At 42.6% G+C, this 20,857-nt stretch overlaps 1 protein-coding gene across 1 annotated transcript in view; it reads right to left on the bottom strand.

The window, feature by feature from the left end:
• Positions 1-20,857, bottom strand: part of LOC135564840 (protein kinase C beta type) — a 189,820-nt gene that overhangs the window by 21,064 nt on the left and 147,899 nt on the right. The window contains exons 10-15 of the mRNA XM_065010900.1: positions 13,353-13,526; positions 10,933-11,024; positions 6,469-6,531; positions 5,516-5,654; positions 1,055-1,135; positions 580-687 (exon numbers count right to left, since the gene is read on the bottom strand). Coding sequence (XP_064866972.1) covers positions 580-687; positions 1,055-1,135; positions 5,516-5,654; positions 6,469-6,531; positions 10,933-11,024; positions 13,353-13,526 — 657 coding nt within the window. The remainder of the gene's footprint in view (positions 1-579; positions 688-1,054; positions 1,136-5,515; positions 5,655-6,468; positions 6,532-10,932; positions 11,025-13,352; positions 13,527-20,857) is intronic.

Raw genomic sequence — 20,857 nt, 5'->3', positions numbered from 1 at the left:
CCCCCTCATTTCCTCCTCTCCTCTCCCTCCCCAACCTCCTCCCCCTCTCTTTCCTCTCCTCTCCCTCCCAACCTCCTCCCCTCTCTTTCCTCCCCTCTCTCCCTCCCAACCACCTCCCCTCTCTTTCCTCCCTCTCTCCCTCCCAACCTCCTCCCCCTCTCTTTCCTCCCTCTCTCCCTCCCAACCTCCTCCCCCTCTCTTTCCTCCCCCTCTCTCTCTCCCTCCCAACCTCCTCCCCCTCTCTTTCCTCCCTCTCTCCCTCCCAACCTCCTCCCCTCTCTTTCCTCCCCTCTCTCCCTCCCAACCACCTCCCCTCTCTTTCCTCCCCTCTCTCCCTCCCAACCTCCTCCCCCTCTCTTTCCTCCCCTCTCTCCCTCCCAACCTCCTCCCCCTCTCTTTCCTCCCCTCTCCCCCTCCCAACCTCCTCCCCCTCTCTTTCCTCCCCTCTCTCCCTCCCAACCTCCTCCCCCTCTCTTTCCTCCTTTCTCCCCCCTCCTCTCCTCTCTCTCTCTCCAAATGGCAGTGAAACGGAAGACAAACAATCAATTAAGTTATTAGGAGGTGTGTTTTCCCCCTCACCCCTTTGCAGATGGCAACAGCCTCCTTGGACATAGACTTGGGGTAGGAGACGTGATGCTCCATGATGGACTGGAACAACTCATCCTCGTCCTCACCGTCAAAGGGAGGCTAGGACAGAGGAAGAGGAGGACAGGACAGAGGGAGGACAGGACAGAGGGAGGAGGGGAGGACAGGACAGAGGGAAGAGGGGAGGACAGAGGGAGGAGGGGAGGACAGAGGGGAGGACAGGACAGAGGAGGAGGGGAGGACAGGACAGAGGGAGGAGGGGAGGACAGGACAGAGGGAGGAGGGGAGAACAGGACAGAGGGAGGAGGAGAGGACAGGACAGAGGGAGGAGGAGAGGACAAGACAGAGGGGGAGGAGGAGAGGACAAGACAGAGGGAGGAGGACAGGACAGGACAGGGGGAGGAGGGGATTGGTTAATATCCACAGTAAATGTTAACATATGTGCACACACACACACACACACACCTACCTGTCCAGCCAGCATCTCATACAGCAGAACTCCAAAGGCCCACCAGTCCACTGACTTCCCATAGGGCTGGTACGCAATGATCTGGAGGTGAGGAGGAGGAGAGGAGAGGGAGAGAGGAGAGGAGAGAGAGGAGAGGAGAGGAGAGGAGAGGAGAGGAGAGGAGAGGAGAGGAGAGGAGAGGAGAGAGAGAGGAGAGGAGAGGGAGAGGGAGAGGAGAGGAGAGGAGAGGAGAACAGATTAGAAGAGAGTACGATAGAATAGAATTTAGTAGAATAGAGTAGAATATAAAAGAATAGAAGAGAGCAGAATAGAGTAGAAGAGATTATAGTATAATAGAATAGAGTAGAATGAAATAGAGTAAAGTAGAATAGAGTAGAGTGGAATAGAGTAGAGTATAATATAGAGTAGTATAAAGTAGAATACAATATAGTCGAGAATAATATAATAAAATAGAGTAGAGTGGAACAGAGTAGAGTAGAATATAGAGTAGAATAGAGTAGAATAGAGTAGAATATAGTAGAATAGAGTAGAGTGGAATTGAGTAAAGTATAATATAGAGTAGAATAGAGTAGAATATAGTAGAATAGAGTAGAGTGAAATTGAGTAAAGTATAATATAGAGTAGAATAAAATAGAGTAGAATAGAGTGGAATAGAGTAGAATAGAGTAGAGTGGAATAGAGTAAAGTATAATATAGAGTAGAATAGAGTAGAATATAGTAGAATAGAGTAGAGTGGAATTGAGTAAAGTATAATATAGAGTAGAATAAAGTAGAATAAAATAGAGTAGAGTACAATAGAGTAGAATAGAGTAGAATAGAGTAGAGTGGAATAGAGTAAAGTATAATATAGAGTAGAATAGAGTAGAATATAGTAGAGTGGAATTGAGTAAAGTATAATATAGAGTAGAATAGAGTAGAATAAAATAGAGTAGAGTACAATAGAGTAGAATATAGTAGAATAGAGTAGAATATAGTAGAGTGGAATAGAGTAAAGTATAATATAGAGTAGAATAAAGTAAGTACAATAGAGTAGAATAAGTGGAATAGAGTAAAGTATAAATAGAGTAGAAGTAGTACAATAGAGTAGAATATAGAGTGGAATAGAGAATATAGAGTAGAATAGTACAATAGAGTAGAATAGAGTAGAGTGGAATAGAGTAAAGTATAATATAGAGTAGAATAGAGTAGAGTACAATAGAGTAGAATATAGTAGAGTGGAATAGAGGATAATATAATATAGAGTAGAATAGAGTAGAGTATAGTACAATAGAGTAGAATATAGTAGAATAGAGTAGAGTATAATATAGAGTAGAATAGAGTAGAATATAGTACAATAGAGTAGAGTGGAATAGAGTAGAGTATAATATAGAGTAGAATAGAGTAGAATATAGTACAATAGAGTAGAGTGGAATAGAGTAAAGTATAATATAGAGTAGAATAGAGTAGAGTGGAATAGAGTAAAGTATAATATAGAGTAGAATAGAGTAGAGTGGAATAGAGTAAAGTATAATATAGAGTAGAATAGAGTAGAATAGAGTAGAATATAGTACAATAGAGCAGAGTGGAATAGAGGATAATATAATATAGAGTAGAAAAGTGTAGAACATAATAGAGTTGAATATAGTAGAATAGAGTAGAGTGGAATAGAGTAGAGTATAATATAGAGTAGAATAAAGAAGGATAGAGTAGAATGGAACATAGTAAAGTAGAATATAGAGTAGAATAGAGAAGAATAAAATAGAGTAGAATATAGTAGTGGAATAGAGTAGAATAGAGTAGGATAGAGTAGAATGGAACAAGTAGAGTAGAATATAGAGTAGAATAGAGAAGAATAAAATAGAGTAGAATATAGTAGAGTGGAATAGAGTAAAGTATAATATAAGTAAAATAGAGTAGAATAAAATAGAGTAGAGTATAATAGAGTAGAATATAGAGTATAATAGAGTACAGTATAAGTATAATATAATAAAATAATAGCATATCATAGAATAAAGTATAATAGAGTAGAATATAATAGAGAATAATAGAATTGAGTATAATAGAGTAGAATATAATAGAGCATAGAGTATAGTAGAGTAGATTATAGAGTATAATAGAGTAGAGTAGAATATAATAGAGTAGAGCAGAGTAGACTATAAGAGAATAGTGTAAAATAGAGTAGAATAAAATAGAGTATAGAGTATAATAGAGTAGAGTAGAATATAATAGAGAATAGAGTATAATAGAGTAGAGTATAGAGTATAATAGAGTAGAGTATAATATAATAGAGAATATAGTATAACAGAGTAGAGTAGAATATAATGGAGAATAGAGAATAATAGAGTAGAATATAAGAGTATGATAGAGTAGAGTAGAATGTAAGAGTAGAATATAATAGAGTATAACAGAGTAGAGTAGAATGTAAGAGTAGAATATAATAGAGTATAACAGAGTAGAGTAGAATGTAAGAGTAGAATATAATAGAGTATAACAGAGTAGAGTAGAATGTAAGAGTAGAATATAATAGAGTATAACAGAGTAGAGTAGAATTTAAAATAGTACAATTGAGTAGAGTAGAATATAATAGAGTATAGAGTACAATAGAGTAAAGCATAATATAATAAAGTACAGAGTATAATAGAGTAGAGTAGAATATAATAGAGTATAGAGTATAATAGAGTAGAATATAATAGAGTGTAGAGTATAATAGAGTAGAATATAATAGAGAATAGAGTATAATAGAGTAGAGTAGAATATAATGGAGAATCGAGAATAATAGAGTAGAATATAATAGAGTATGATAGAGTAGAGTAGAATATAATAGAGCATAACAGAGTAGAGTAGAATTTAATAGAGCACAATAGAGTATAATAAAATAGAGAATAGAGTATAATAGAGTATATTAGAATATAATAGAGAATATAGTATAATAGAGTAGAGTAGAATACAATAGAGTATAGAGTAGAATAGAGTAGAGTAGAATATAATAGAGAATAGAGCAGAGTAGAATATAATGGAGAATAGAGTATAATACAGTAGAATATAATAGAGTGTAATAGAGTAGAGTAGAATATAATAGGTTATAGAGTATAATAGAGTAGAGTAGAATATAACAGAGAATAGAGTATAATAGAGTAGAGAAGAATATAATGTGGTATATAGTATAATAGAGTAGAGTAGAATATAATAGAGAATAGAGTATAATAGGTAGAGTAGAATATAATAGGTTATAGAGTATAATAGAGTAGAGTAGAATATAATAGGTTATAGAGTATAATAGAGTAGAGTAGAATATAATAGGTTATAGAGTGTAATAGAGTAGAGTAGAATATAATAGGTTATAGAGTATAATAGAGTAGAGTAGAATATAACAGAGAATATAGTATAATATAGTAGAGAAGAATATAATGTGGTATAGAGTATAATAGAGTAGAGTAGAATATAATAGAGAATAGAGTGTAATAGAGTAGAGTAGAATATAATAGGTTATAGAGTATAATAGAGTAGAGTAGAATATAACAGAGAATAGAGTATAATAGAGTAGAGAAGAATATAATTTGGTATAGAGTATAATAGAGTAGAGTAGAATATAATAGAGAATAGAGTATAATAGAGTAGAATACAATATAGTATAATAGAGTAGAGTAGAATATAATAGATTATGATAGAGTAGAGTAGAATATAATAGAGTATAACAGAGTAGAGTAGAATGTAATAGAGTACAATAGAGTAAATTATAATATAATAGAGTACAGAGTATAATAGAGTAGAGTAGAATATAATAGAGTGTAGAGTATAATAGAGTAGCGAATAGAGTATAATATTGTAGAGTATAATATAATGGAGAATAGAGAATAATAGAGTAGAATATAATAGAGTATAACAGAGTAGAGTAGAATGTAAGAGTAGAATATAATAGAGTATAACAGAGTAGAGTAGAATTTAAAAGAGTACAATTGAGTAGAGTAGAATATAACAGAGAATAGAGTATAATAGAGTAGAGAATAATATAATGGAGAATATAGTATAATAGAGTAGAATATAAATCAAATCAAATCAAATGTATTTATATAGCCCTTCGTACATCAGCTGATATCTCAAATTGCTGTACAGAAACCCAGCCTAAAACCCCAAACAGCAAACAATGCAGGTAGAGTATAGAGTATAACAGAGTAGAGTAGATCCTGGTCTAGACATCATGTTAGGTGAAGCTGGTCTAGACAGCATGATAGGTGAACCAGCGCTGACCATAACAGACTGTCTACAGCACTACGAGTGTGTGTGAGTGTTTTGTGTGTGTGTGTGTGTGTTGTCTCTCTCACACAGTAGGTGTTAACACTAGGAACTGAACCATCTGTCTCTCCTGTCAGACTAACGTGTGATACATAATCAACTTAATTATTCACAAACACACACACACACACACACACACACACACACACACACACACACACACACACACACACACACACACACACACACCTCAGGAGCGATGTAGTCTGGGGTCCCACAGAAGGTCTTGGTGGTGACACCGTCTAACATGTTCTCTTTGCACATCCCAAAGTCAGCGATCTTAATGTGGCCTTCTGCATCCAGCATGACGTTGTCCAGCTTCAGATCTCTACAGGAGACAAGACACAGAGACAGACTATCTTAATGTGTCCTTCAGCATCACGTTGTCCAGCTTCAGATCCCTAGGAGAGGCACACAGAGAGAGACTATCTTAATGTGTCCTTCAGCATCACGTTGTCCAGCTTCAGATCCCTAGGAAAGGCACACAGAGACAGACTATCTTAATGTGTCCTTCAGCATCACGTTAACCAGCTTCAGATCCCTAGGAGAGGCACACAGAGACAGACTATCTTAATGTGTCCTTCAGCATCCAGCATGACGTTGTCCAGCTTCAGGTCTCCACAGGAGACAAGACACACAGACAGACTAGACTCTCAGACAGAAGGGTACGATATCTACAGGAGACGACACAGAGACAGACTAGACTCTCAGACAGAAGGGTACAGTACTGTTCACGGGGTACAAAAATATCCAAATTACAACCAGACAAAAGTGATCCCATTAGTTCCTGCCAAGACTGATAAATATCTTTGACTGAGAAGATGGTGTGATGAGTATCTCTGTCTGAGATGCTGTTGTGATGAATATCTCTGTCTGAGATGATGTTGTGATGAGTATCTCTGTCTGAGATGATGTTGTGATGAGTATCTCTGTCTGAGATGATGTTGTGATGAGTATCTCTGTCTGAGATGCTGTTGTGATGAATATCTCTGTCTGAGATGATGTTGTGATGAGTATCTCTGTCTGAGATGATGTTGTGATGAGTATCTCTGTCTGAGATGATGTTGTGATGAATATCTCTGTCTGAGATGATGTTGTGATGACTATCTCTGTCTGAGATGATGTTGTGACGAAAGACTCACCTGTAAATGATTCCTTTCAGATGAAGGAAGAACAGACCTATGGCAATCTCTGCTGCATAGAACCTGAGAGAGAGAGAGAAGAGAAGAGAAGAGAAGAGAAGAGAAGAGAGAGAGGAGAGAGAGAGAGAGAGAGAGAGAGAGGAGAGGAGAGGAGAGGAGGAGGGAGGAGAGGAGATATCTGATAAGATCAACAGGACGTAGCAAACATGTCCGTGTTCGAACCGTCCAATCACATATCGACCCCTCAAAACCGTCCAATCACATATCGACCCCTCAAAACCGTCCAATCACATATCGACCCCTCAAACCCGTCCAATCACATATCGACCCTCAAAACCGTCCAATCACATATCGACCCCTCAAAACCGTCCAATCACATATCGACCCCTCAAAACCGTCCAATCACATATCGACCCCTCAAACCCGTCCAATCACATATCGACCCTCAAAACCGTCCAATCACATATCGACCCCTCAAAACCGTCCAATCACATATCGACCCCTCAAAACCGTCCAATCACATATCGACCCCTCAAAACCGTCCAATCACATATCGACCCCTCAAAACCGTCCAATCACATATCGACCCCTCAAACCCGTCCAATCACATATCGACCCCTCAAAACCGTCCAATCACATATCGACCCCTCAAACCCGTCCAATCACATATCGACCCCTCAAAACCGTCCAATCACATATCGACCCCTCTAACCCGTCCAATCACATATCGACCCTCAAAACCGTCCAATCACATATCGACCCCTCAAAACCGTCCAATAACATATGGACCCCTCAAAACCGTCCAATCACATATCGACCCCTCAAAACCGTCCAATCACATATCGACCCCTCAAACCCGTCCAATAACATATGGACCCCTCAAAACCGTCCCAATCACATATCGACCCTCAAAACCGTCCAATCACATATCGACCCCTCAAACCCGTCCAATCACATATCGACCCCTCAAAACCGTCCAATCACATATCGACCCCTCAAAACCGTCCAATCACATATCGACCCCTCAAAACCGTCCAATCACATATCGAGCCCCTCAAAACCGTCCAATCACATATCGACCCCTCAAAACCGTCAATCAAATATCGACCCCTCAAAACCGTCCAAGAAAAAAAGAAAGACGTGAAGCTTCATCAAGAGACCCCCCCAGCCATGAGCTGTTCTCTCCCTTATCATCAAGAGACCCCTGCTGTACTAAACGATATCATAACCACCATTGATAAAAGACACTCCCCTCCCCTGTGCGGCCGTCTTCACCGACCTGGCCAAGGCTTTGGACTGTCAATCACCGTATTCTTATCGGCAGACTCAACAGCCTTGGTTTCTCAAATGATTGCCTCGCCTGGTTTACCAACTACTTCTCAAGACAGAGTTCAGTGTGTCAAATCGGAGGGCCTGTTGTCCGGACCTCTGGCGATTCTCTATGGGGTGCCACAGGGTTCAATTCTCGGGCCGACTCTTTTCTCTGTATACATCAATGATGTCGCTCTTGCTGCTGGTGATTCTCTGATCCACCTCTATGCAGACAAAACCATTCTGTATACTTCTGGCCCTTCTTTGGACACTTAACAAAACTCCAAATAACACTCATTCCGTGGCCTCCAGCTGTTCTTAAATGCTAGTAAAAACTAAATGCATGCTATTCAACCGATTGCTGCCCGCCCGCCCGACTTGCATCACTACTCTGGTCGGTTCTGAATTAGAATATGTGGACAACTACAAATACCTAGATGTCTGGTTAGACTGTAAACTCTCCTTACAGGCTGACATTAAACATCTCCAATCCAAAATTAAAAACTAGAATTGGCTTCCTATTTCGCAACAAAGCCTCCTTGATGTGGATCGCTGCGTTATGCTAATTAGATTCAGGCGATGATTACGCTCCCGCATGCGTGTTTGGGAGTCACTAGAGATTTTAGGGCCTGTAAGTAAGCATTTCACTGAGGTCTACACCTGTTGGTTAAGGGCTGGTCAGTCAGCATTTCACTGTGAGGTCTACACCTGTTGGTTAAGGGCTGGTCGGTCAGCATTTTACTGTGAGGTCTACACCTGTTGAATAAGGGCCTGTCAGTCAGCATTTCACTGTGAGGGCTACACCTGTTGGTTAAGGGCTGGTCAGCATTTCACTGTGAGGTCTACACCTGTTGGTTAAGGGCTGCTCAGTCAGCATTTCACTGTGAGGTCTACACCTGTTGGTTAAGGGCTGGTCAGTCAGCATTTCACTGTGAGGTCTACACCTGTTGGTTAAGGGCTGGCCAGTCAGCATTTCACTGTGAGGTCTACACCTGTTGGTTAAGGGCTGGTCAGTCAGCATTTCACTGTGAGGTCTACACCTGTTGGTTAAGGGCTAGTCAGTCAGCATTTCACTGTGAGGTCTACACCTGTTGGTTAAGGGCTGGTCAGTCAGCATTTCACTGTGAGGTCTACACCTGTTGGTTAAGGGCTGGTCAGTCAGCATTTCACTGTGAGGTCTACACCTGTTGGTTAAGGGCTGGTCAGTCAGCATTTCACTGTGAGGTCTACACCTGTTGGTTAAGGGCTGGTCGGTCAGCATTTCACTGTGAAGTCTACACCTGTTGGTTAAGGGCTGGTCGGTCAGCATTTCACTGTGAGGTCTACACCTGTTGGTTAAGGGCTGGTCAGTCAGCATTTCACTGTGAGGTCTACACCTGTTGGTTAAGGGCTGGTCAGTCAGCATTTCACTGAGGTCTACACCTGTTGGTTAAGGGCTGGTCGGTCAGCATTTTACTGTGAGGTCTACACCTGTTGGTTAAGGGCTGGTCAGTCAGCATTTCACTGTGAGGTCTACACCTGTTGGTTAAGGGCCTGTAGTAAGTAGCATTACACCTGTTGGTTAAGGGCCTGTAAGTAGCATTTCACCTGTTGGTTAAGGGCCTGTAAGTAGCATTACACCTGTTGGTTAAGGGTCTGTAAGTAGCATTTCACCTGATGGTTAAGGGTCTGTAAGTAGCATTTCACCTGTTGGTTAAGGGTCTGTAAGTAGCATTTCACCTGTTGGTTAAGGGCCTGTAAGTAGCATTACACCTGTTGGTTAAGGGTCTGTAAGTAGCATTACACCTGTTGGTTAAGGGCCTGTAAGTAGCATTACACCTGTTGGTTAAGGGTCTGTAAGTAGCATTTCACCTGATGGTTAAGGGTCTGTAAGTAGCATTTCACCTGTTGGTTAAGGGTCTGTAAGTAGCATTTCACCTGATGGTTAAGGGTCTGTAAGTAGCATTTCACCTGTTGGTTAAGGGCCTGTAAGTAGCATTACACCTGTTGGTTAAGGGTCTGTAAGTAGCATTACACCTGTTGGTTAAGGGCCTGTAAGTAGCATTACACCTGATGGTTAAGGGTCTGTAAGTAGCATTTCACCTGATGGTTAAGGGCCTGTAAGTAGCATTTCACCTGTTGGTTAAGGGCCTGTAAGTAGCATTACACCTGTTGGTTAAGGGCCTGTAAGTAGCATTACACCTGTTGGTTAAGGGTCTGTAAGTAGCATTACACCTGTTGGTTAAGGGCCTGTAAGTAGCATTACACCTGTTGGTTAAGGGCCTGTAAGTAGCATTACACCTGTTGGTTAAGGGTCTGTAAGTAGCATTTCACCTGTTGGTTAAGGGTCTGTAAGTAGCATTACACCTGATGGTTAAGGGCCTGTAAGTAGCATTTCACCTGATGGTTAAGGGCCTGTAAGTAGCATTTCACTGTGAGGTCTACACCTGATGGTTAAGGGCCTGTAAGTAGCATTTCACCTGATGGTTAAGGGCCTGTAAGTAGCATTTCACTGTGAGGTCTACACCTGTTGGTTAAGGGTCTGTAAGTAGCATTACACCTGTTGGTTAAGGGCCTGTAAGTAGCATTTCACTGTGAGGTCTACACCTGTTGGTTAAGGGTCTGTAAGTAGCATTACACCTGATGGTTAAGGGCCTGTAAGTAGCATTTCACCTGATGGTTAAGGGCCTGTAAGTAGCATTTCACTGTGAGGTCTACACCTGTTGGTTAAGGGTCTGTAAGTAGCATTACACCTGTTGGTTAAGGGCCTGTAAGTAGCATTACACCTGTTGGTTAAGGGTCTGTAAGTAGCATTACACCTGTTGGTTAAGGGTCTGTAAGTAGCATTTCACCTGTTGGTTAAGGGTCTGTAAGTAGCATTTCACCTGTTGGTTAAGGGTCTGTAAGTAGCATTTCACCTGTTGGTTAAGGGCCTGTAAGTAGCATTACACCTGTTGGTTAAGGGTCTGTAAGTAGCATTTCACCTGTTGGTTAAGGGTCTGTAAGTAGCATTTCAGTATTCGGCAAATAGAGTTTAATTTGATTTTGATTTGACAAGTAAACTTTGAATTGATTAATGGCTCGATTTGGGAACAGACCCATATACTCTGCAAACTCACACAGTGTGTGTGTGTGTGTGTGTGTGTGTGTGTGTGTGTGTGTGTGTTTACTCACACAGCGTGAGGTTCCTTGAACTTGCCGACATGCTGGATCTGATACATGAGGTCTCCTCCGTTGATATACTCCATCACAAAATATAACCTGTCCTGGAGAGAGAGAGAGAGGGGGAGAGAGAGAGGGAGGGGGAGAGAGAGAGAGAGGGGGGAGAGAGAGAGAGGGGGGAGAGAGAGAGAGGGAGGGAGAGAGAGAAGGAGGGAGGGAGGGAGAGAGGGAGAGGGAGAGAGAGAGAGAAAGAGGGAGGGAGGGAGAGAAGGAGGGAGGGAGAGAGGGAGAGAGAGAGAGAAAGAGGGAGGGAGGGAGAGAAGGAGAGAGAGAGAGAGGGGGAGAGAGAGAGAGAAAGAGGGAGGGAGGGAGAGAAGGAGGGAGGGAGAGAGGGGGAGAGGGAGAGAGAGAGGGAGAGAGAGGGGGAGGGAAGGAGGGAAGGAGGGAGGGTTGGAGGGAGAGGGAGTGAGAGAGAGAGGGAAGGAGGGAGGGTTGGAGGAGAGGGAGTGAGAGAGAGGGAAGGAGGGAAGGAGGGAGGGTTGGAGGGAGAGGGAGTGAGAGGGAGTGAGAGAGAGGGAAGGAGGGAGGGAGAGAGGGGGAGAGGGAGAGCGAGAGAGGGAGGGAGGGAGAAAGATCGACAGAGAGAGAGAGAGGAAGGGAGAGAGAGAGAGGGAGGGAGACAATAGAATAGATCATTTGGACAGGAAATGTTCATCTCAAACCCTCATACCATAATGGTCACTTTTTTTAACCTTTATTTAACTAGGCAAGTCAGTTAAGAACAAATTCTTATTTTCAATGATGGCCTAGGAACAGTGGGTTAACTGCCTGTTCAGGGGCAGAACGACAGATTTGTACCTTGTCAGCTCGGGGGTTTGAACTTGCAATCTTCCGGGTTACTAGTCCAACACTCTAACCACTAGGCTACCCTGCCGCCCCACCTAATCATCCCCAGCTTCCAATTGGCTCATTCATCCCCCCTCCTCTCCCCTGTAACTATTCCCCAGGTCGTTGCTGTAAATGAGAATGTGTTCTCAGTCAACTTACCTGGTAACATAAGGGTTAAACAAAAAATATGTTCCTGTGGTCTGTGTATTAGCAGGTCTGCTGAGTACTGCTTTCATGTCTCTATAACAATAAGGGTTAGGGTTAGGCTCAGTCCTCCCCCCCTTAAATAAAACATATTGACTCAGTCACATCAAGTCATCACCTACTGACTCAGTCATATCAAGTCATCACCTACTGACTCAGTCACAACAAGTCATCACATACTGACTCAGTCACATCAAGTCATCACCTACTGACTCAGTCACATCAAGTCATCACATACTGACTCAGTCACAACACCAACACATCAAGTCATCACATACTGACTCAGTCACATCAAGTCATCACCTACTGACTCAGTCACATCAAGTCATCACATACTGACTCAGTCACAACACCAACACATCAAGTCATCACATACTGACTCAGTCACAACACCAACACATCAAGTCATCACAGACTGACATCACCAACACAACAAGTCATCACAGACTGACTCAGTCACATCAAGTCATCAACTACTGACTCAGTCACATCAAGTCATCACCTACTGACTCAGTCACAACAAGTCATCACATACTGACTCAGTCACATCAAGTCATCACCTACTGACTCAGTCACATCAAGTCATCACAGACTGACTCAGTCACAACACATCAAGTCATCACAGACTGACTCAGTCACAACACATCAAGTCATCACAGACTGACTCAGTCACAACACATCAAGTCATCACCTACTGACTCAGTCACATCAAGTCATCACCTACCGACTCAGTCACAACACATCAAGTCATCACCTACTGACTCAGTCACATCAAGTCATCACAGACTGACTCAGTCACATCAAGTCATCACAGACTGACTCAGTCATATCAAGTCATCACCTACTGACTCAGTCACATCAAGTCATCACAGACTGACTCAGTCACATCAAGTCATCACAGACTGACTCAGTCATCAAGACATCACAGTGTGTGTGTGTGTGTGTGTAGTGTGTGTGTGTGTGTGTGTGTGTGTAGTGTGTGTGTGTGTGTGTGTGTGTAGTGTGTGTAGTGTGTGTGTGTGTGTGTAGTGTGCCTCTGTGTGTGTGTGTGTGTGTGTGTGTAGTGTGTGTAGTGTGTGTAGTGTGTGTAGTGTGTGTAGTGTGTGTGTGTGTGTGTGTGTGTGTGTGTGTAGTGTGTGTAGTGTGTGTGTGTGTGTGTGTGTGTGTAGTGTGTGTGTAGTGTGTGTGTGTGTGTGTGTGTGTAGTGTGTGTGTGTGTTTACCATGGTCTGGAAGCAGGAGTGGAGCTGTGTGAGGAAGGGAGGTTTCCCGGACAGGGCCAGGACGTGTGTGTGTGTAGTGTGTGTGTTTGCCTCTGTGTGTGTGTGTGTGTGTGTATACCATGGTCTGGAAGCAGGAGTGGAGCTGTGTGAGAAAGGGAGGTTTCCCGGACAGGGCCAGGACCCTCTTCTCCACCATGGTGCACTCCACATCATCATCCTGAATCACCACGTCCTTCTTCAGGATCTTTACGGCATAGAGCTCCTCTCTGTCCTTATGTTCTGCTAGCATCACCTAGAGAGAGAGAGGAGGGCGAGAGAGACACCTTTAGAGAGGGAGGAAGGAGAGAGGAGGGAGAGAGAGAGACCTTTAGAGAGGGAGGAGGGAGAGAGGAGGGAGAGAGGAGGGAGAGAGAGAGACCTTTAGAGAGGGAGGAGGGAGAGGGGGAGAGAGGAGGGAGACATCTTTAGAGAGGGAGGAGGGAGAGAGGAGGGAGAGAGAGAGGGAGAGAGAGACACCTTTAGAGAGGGAGGAGGGAGAGAGAGACACCTTTAGAGAGGGAGGAGGGAGAGAGGAGGGAGAGAGAGAGGGAGAGAGAGACACCTTTAGAGAGGGAGGAGGGAGAGAGAGACACCTTTAGAGAGGGAGGAGGGAGAGAGGAGGGAGAGAGAGAGGGAGAGAGAGACACCTTTAGAGAGGGAGGAGGGAGAGAGAGACACATTTACAGAGGGAGGAGGGAGAGGGGGAGAGAGGAGGGAGAGAGAGAGGAGGGAGAGAGAGACACCTTTAGAGAGGGAGGAGGGAGAGGGGGACAGAGGAGGGAGAGAGAGAGGAGGGAGAGAGAGACACCTTTAGAGAGGGAGGAGGGAGGGAGGGGGAGAGAGGAGGGAGAGAGATAGGAGGGAGAGAGAGACACCTTTAGAGAGGGAGGAGGGAGAGGGGGAGAGAGAAGGGGAGAGAGAGAGGGAGAGAGAGAGAGGGAGAGGGGGAGCGAGAGAAGGGGAGGGAAGGGGAGAGAGAGGAGGGAGAGGGGGAGGGGAGAGAGAGGATGGAGAGGGGGAGGGGGAGAGAGAGGAGGGAGAGAGGAGGGGTGAGGGAGAGGGGAGGGAGAGAGAGAGAGGGAGAGAGAGGGAGAGAGAGTGGGAGGGAGGAGGAGAGGGAGGACGGAGGAAGGGGAGAGGGGGACAGAGAGGAGGGAGGAGGGGGAGAGGGGAGAAGGGGACGGGAGAGAGAAGAGGGAGAGGGAGAGGGAGAGGAGGGAGGGAAGGGAGAGAGATTGGCAGCAGTCAAGCAATTCAGAAACATATTCTCTATAATCAAGAAATCTGGGGAAACATCTGTTCACAATCACACCTCTAGGACAAACACAAACACAGGGATGGAAGATTCACACTGATCGTCATCGGGTTCTGTTTCCGTGGCGATGGACCGAGACCAAGAACACATCCTGGCTATGACAACACAGCCACGGAACTCAGAGACCTGTGTGTGGTTCTGCCCAGACTTTCCTCTCCAAGGTCAGACACAAACCTCTTGGAACCGAGAAGGACCCTGGAGGAAACCTTATATTTCACTGTGTGTGTGTGTGTGTGTGTGTGTGTGTGTGTGTGTGTGTGTGCGTGTGTCCATAAGGTGACAGTGTGCCTATGTAAATGTAAACTCAATAAGAGTTTCAGAGAGGACACCATCTGTTCCTAGACCTACTCTATCACACTCTATTCATCCCTTTCTCTCTCCTCTCTCCAGCTCTTTCTCTCTCTCTCCTCTCTCTCTATCCCTTTCTCTCTCTCTCCTCTCTCCTCTCTCCATCCCATTCTCTCTCTCCATCCCTTTCTCTCTCTCCATTCCTTTCTCTCTCTCCATCCCTTTAACTCTTTCCATCCCTTTCTCTCGCTCTTCTCTCCTCCATTCCTTCTCTCTTCTCTCTCTCCATTCCTTTCTGTCTCTCCATCCCTTTCTCTCTCTCTCCTCTCTCCATTCCTTCCCTCTCTCCAGCTCTTTCTCTCTCTTCTTTCTCTCCAGCTCTTTCTCTCTCTCCTCTCTCCATTTATTTCTCTCTCTCTCTCTATCCCTTTCTCTCTCTCCATCGCTTTCTCTCTCTCTCTCTATCCCCCTCTCTCTCTCTCTCTTTCTCTCTCTATCCCCCCTCTCTCTCTCTCTCTCTCTCTCTCTCTCTATCCCCCTCTCTCTCTCTCTCTCTCTCTATCCCCCTCTCTCTCTCTCTCTCTCTCTCTCTATCCCCCTCTCTCTCTCTCTCTCTCTCTCTCTCTCTCTCTCCTATCCCCCCCTCTCTCTCTCTCTTTTTCTCTCTCTATCCCCCCTCTCTCTCTCTCTCTCTCTCTCTCTCTCTCTCTCTCTCTCTCTCTCTCTCTCTCTCTCTCTATCCCCCTCTCTCTCTCTATCCCCCTCTCTCTCTCTCTTTCTCTCTCTATCCCCCCCCTCTCTCTCTCTCTCTCTCTCTCTCTTCTCTCTCTCCATCCCTTTCTCTCTCTCCATTCTCTTTCTCCATTTCTTTCTCTCGCTCTTCTCTATCCATTCCTTCTCTCTCTCCATCCCTTTCTATATGGGCAAGCTATATGCTCATAAGGAGTTCATAACAGCTTTAGAAAGCTATAAGCTCATAGGGAGTTCATAGGGAGTTCATAACAGCTGTAGAAAGCTATAAGCTCATAGGGAGTTCATAGGGAGTTCATAACAGCTGTAGAATGCTATAAGCATGTCATAGGGAGTTCATAGGGAGTTCATAACAGCTGTAGAAAGCTATAAGCATGATATAGGGAGTTCATAGGGAGTTCATAACTGCTGTAGAAAGCTATAAGCATGTCATAGGGAGTTCATAACAGCTTTTAGAGTCTATAAGCATGTCATAGGGAGTTCATAGGGAGTTCATAGGGAGTTCATAACAGCTGTAGAAAGCTATAAGCGTGTCATAGGGAGTTCATAGGGAGTTCATAACTGCTGTAGAAAGCTATAAGCATGTCATAGGGAGTTCATAGGGAGTTCATAACAGCTGTAGAATGCTATAAGCATGTCATAGGGAGTTCATAGGGAGTTCATAACAGCTGTAGAAAGCTATAAGCATGATATAGGGAGTTCATAGGGAGTTCATAACTGCTGTAGAAAGCTATAAGCATGTCATAGGGAGTTCATAACAGCTTTTAGAGTCTATAAGCATGTCATAGGGAGTTCATAGGGAGTTCATAGGGAGTTCATAACAGCTGTAGAAAGCTATAAGCGTGTCATAGGGAGTTCATAGGGAGTTCATAACTGCTGTAGAAAGCTATAAGCATGTCATAGGGAGTTCATAGGGAGTTCATAACAGCTTTTAGAGTCTATAAGCATGTCATAGGGAGTTCATAACAGCTTTAGAAAGCTATAAGCATGTCATAGGGAGTTCATAACAGCTTTAGAAAACTATAAGCGTGTCATAGGGAGTTCATAGGGAGTTCATAACAGCTTTTAGAGTCTATAAGCATGTCATAGGGAGTTCATAACAGCTTTAGAAAGCTATAAGCATGTCATAGGGAGTTCATAACAGCTTTAGAAAACTATAAGCGTGTCATAGGGAGTTCATAGGGAGTTCATAACAGCTTTTAGAGTCTATAAGCATGTCATAGGGAGTTCATAACAGCTTTAGAAAGCTATAAGCGTGTCATAGCGAGTTCATAGGGAGTTCATAACAGCTTTAGAAAGCTATAAGCGTGTCATAGGGAGTTCATAGGGAGTTCATAACTGCTGTAGAAAGCTATAAGCATGTCATAGGGAGTTCATAGGGAGTTCATAACAGCTTTTAGAGTCTATAAGCATGTCATAGGGAGTTCATAGGGAGTTCATAGGGAGTTCATAACAGATTTAGAAAGCTATAAGCATGTCATAGGGAGTTCATAGGGAGTTCATAACAGATTTAGAAAGCTATAAGCATGTCATAGGGAGTTCATAGGGAGTTCATAACAGATTTAGAAAGCTATAAGCATGTCAAAGGGAGTTCATAACAGCTGTAGAAAGCTATAAGCATGTCATAGGGAGTTCATAACAGATTTAGAAAGCTATAAGCATGCCATAGGGAGTTCATAACAGCTGTAGAAAGCTATAAGCATGTCATAGGGAGTTCATAGGGAGTTCATAACAGCTTTTAGAGTCTATAAGCATGTCATAGGGAGTTCATAACAGATGTAGAAAGCTATAAGCATGTCATAGGGAGTTCATAGGGAGTTCATAACAGCTTTTAGAGTCTATAAGCATGTCATAGGGAGTTCATAACAGCTTTAGAAAGCTATAAGCATGTCAAAGGGAGTTCATAGGGAGTTCATAACAGCTGTAGAAAGCTATAAGCATGTCATAGGGAGTTCATAGGGACTTCATAACAGCTTTAGAAAGCTATAAGCATGTCAAAGGGAGTTCATAGGGAGTTCATAGGGAGTTCATAACAGCTTTTAGAGTCTATAAGCATGTCATAGGGAGTTCATAACAGCTTTAGAAAGCTATAAGCATGTCAAAGGGAGTTCATAGGGAGTTCATAACAGCTGTAGAAAGCTATAAGCATGTCATAGGGAGTTCATAGGGAGTTCATAACAGCTTTAGAAAGCTATAAGCATGTCAAAGGAGTTCATAGGAGTTCATAGGGAGTTCATAACAGCTTTTAGAGTCTATAAGCATGTCATAGGGAGTTCATAACAGCTTTAGAAAGCTATAAGCATGTCAAAGGGAGTTCATAGGGAGTTCATAACAGCTGTAGAAAGCTATAAGCATGTCATGGGGAGTTCATAGGGAGTTCATAACAGCTTTAGAAAGCTATAAGCATGTCATAGGGAGTTCATAGGGAGTTCATAACAGATGTAGAAAGCTATAAGCATGTCATAGGGAGTTCATAACAGCTTTAGAAAGCTATAAGCGTGTCATAGGGAGTTCATAGGGAGTTCATAACAGCTTTAGAAAGCTATAAGCATGTCATGGGAGTTCATAGGGAGTTCATAACAGCTTTTAGAGTCTATAAGCATGTCATAGGGAGTTCATAACAGCTTTAGAAAGCTATAAGCGTGTCATAGGGAGTTCATAACAGATTTAGAAAGCTATAAGCGTGTCATAGGGAGTTCATAGGGAGTTCATAGGGAGTTCATAACAGCTTTATAAAGCTATAAGCATGTCATAGGGAGTTCATAACAGATTTAGAAAGCTATAAGCATGTCATAGGGAGTTCATAGGGAGTTCATAACAGATTTAGAAAGCTATAAGCATGTCAAAGGGAGTTCATAACAGCTGTAGAAAGCTATAAGCATGTCATAGGGAGTTCATAACAGATTTAGAAAGCTATAAGCATGCCATAGGGAGTTCATAACAGCTGTAGAAAGCTATAAGCATGTCATAGGGAGTTCATAGGGAGTTCATAACAGATGTAGAAAGCTATAAGCATGTCATAGGGAGTTCATAACAGCTGTAGAAAGCTATAAGCATGTCATAGGGAGTTCATAGGGAGTTCATAACAGCTTTAGAAAGCTATAAGCATGTCATAGGGAGTTCATAACAGATGTAGAAAGCTATAAGCATGCCATAGGGAGTTCATAGGGAGTTCATAGGGAGTTCATAACAGATTTAGAAAGCTATAAGCATGTCATAGGGAGTTCATAACAGATGTAGAAAGCTATAAGCATGCCATAGGGAGTTCATAGGGAGTTCATAGGGAGTTCATAGGGAGTTCATAACAGATTTAGAAAGCTATAAGCATGTCATAGGGAGTTCATAACAGATGTAGAAAGCTATAAGCATGCCATAGGGAGTTCATAGGGAGTTCATAGGGAGTTCATAGGGAGTTCATAGGGAGTTCATAACAGATTTAGAAAGCTATAAGCATGCCATAGGGAGTTCATAGGGAGTTCATAGGGAGTTCATAGGGAGTTCATAGGGAGTTCATAACAGATTTAGAAAGCTATAAGCATGTCATAGGGAGTTCATAACAGCTTTAGAAAGCTATAAGCATGTCATAGGGAGTTCATAGGGAGTTCATAGGGAGTTCATAACAGCTGTAGAAAGCTATAAGCATGTCATAGGGAGTTCATAGGGAGTTCATAACAGATGTAGAAAGCTATAAGCATGATATAGGGAGTTCATAGGGAGTTCATAACAGCTTTAGAAAGCTATAAGCATGTCAAAGGGAGTTCATAGGGAGTTCATAACAGCTGTAGAAAGCTATAAGCATGTCATAGGGAGTTCATAGGGAGTTCATAACAGCTTTAGAAAGCTATAAGCATGTCAAAGGGAGTTCATAGGGAGTTCATAGGGAGTTCATAACAGCTTTTAGAGTCTATAAGCATGTCATAGGGAGTTCATAACAGCTTTAGAAAGCTATAAGCATGTCAAAGGGAGTTCATAGGGAGTTCATAACAGCTGTAGAAAGCTATAAGCATGTCATAGGGAGTTCATAGGGAGTTCATAACTGCTGTAGAAAGCTATAAGCATGTCATAGGGAGTTCATAGGGAGTTCATAACAGCTTTTAGAGTCTATAAGCATGTCATAGGGAGTTCATAACAGCTTTAGAAAGCTATAAGCATGTCATAGGGAGTTCATAACAGCTTTAGAAAACTATAAGCGTGTCATAGGGAGTTCATAGGGAGTTCATAACAGCTTTTAGAGTCTATAAGCATGTCATAGGGAGTTCATAACAGCTTTAGAAAGCTATAAGCATGTCATAGGGAGTCCATAACAGCTTTAGAAAGCTATAAGCGTGTCATAGGGAGTTCATAGGGAGTTCATAACAGCTTTAGAAAGCTATAAGCGTGTCATAGGGAGTTCATAGGGAGTTCATAACTGCTGTAGAAAGCTATAAGCATGTCATAGGGAGTTCATAGGGAGTTCATAACAGCTTTTAGAGTCTATAAGCATGTCATAGGGAGTTCATAACAGATGTAGAAAGCTATAAGCATGATATAGGGAGTTCATAGGGAGTTCATAACAGCTTTAGAAAGCTATAAGCATGTCAAAGGGAGTTCATAGGGAGTTCATAACAGCTGTAGAAAGCTATAAGCATGTCATAGGGAGTTCATAGGGAGTTCATAACAGCTTTAGAAAGCTATAAGCATGTCAAAGGGAGTTCATAGGGAGTTCATAGGGAGTTCATAACAGCTTTAGAAAGCTATAAGCATGTCAAAGGGAGTTCATAGGAGTTCATAACAGCTGTAGAAAGCTATAAGCATGTCATAGGAGTTCATAGGGAGTTCATAACAGCTTTAGAAAGCTATAAGCATGTCATAGGAGTTCATAGGGAGTTCATAACAGATGAAAGCTATAAGCATGTCATAGGGAGTTCATAACAGCTTTAGAAAGCTATAAGCGTGTCATAGGGAGTTCATAGGGAGTTCATAACAGCTTTAGAAAGCTATAAGCATGTCATGGGAGTTCATAGGGAGTTCATAACAGCTTTTAGAGTCTATAAGCATGTCATAGGGAGTTCATAAAAGCTTTAGAAAGCTATAAGCGTGTCATAGGGAGTTCATAACAGATTTAGAAAGCTATAAGCGTGTCATAGGGAGTTCATAGGGAGTTCATAGGGAGTTCATAGGGAGTTCATAACAGCTTTATAAAGCTATAAGCATGTCATAGGGAGTTCATAACAGATTTAGAAAGCTATAAG

This window comes from Oncorhynchus nerka, linkage group LG26 (genome assembly GCF_034236695.1).
Source record: "Oncorhynchus nerka isolate Pitt River linkage group LG26, Oner_Uvic_2.0, whole genome shotgun sequence".
Taxonomy (NCBI): Eukaryota; Metazoa; Chordata; class Actinopteri; order Salmoniformes; family Salmonidae; genus Oncorhynchus; species Oncorhynchus nerka.
Note: the sequence above shows the minus strand (reverse complement) of the source record. Positions and strands in the feature narration are given on the sequence as shown.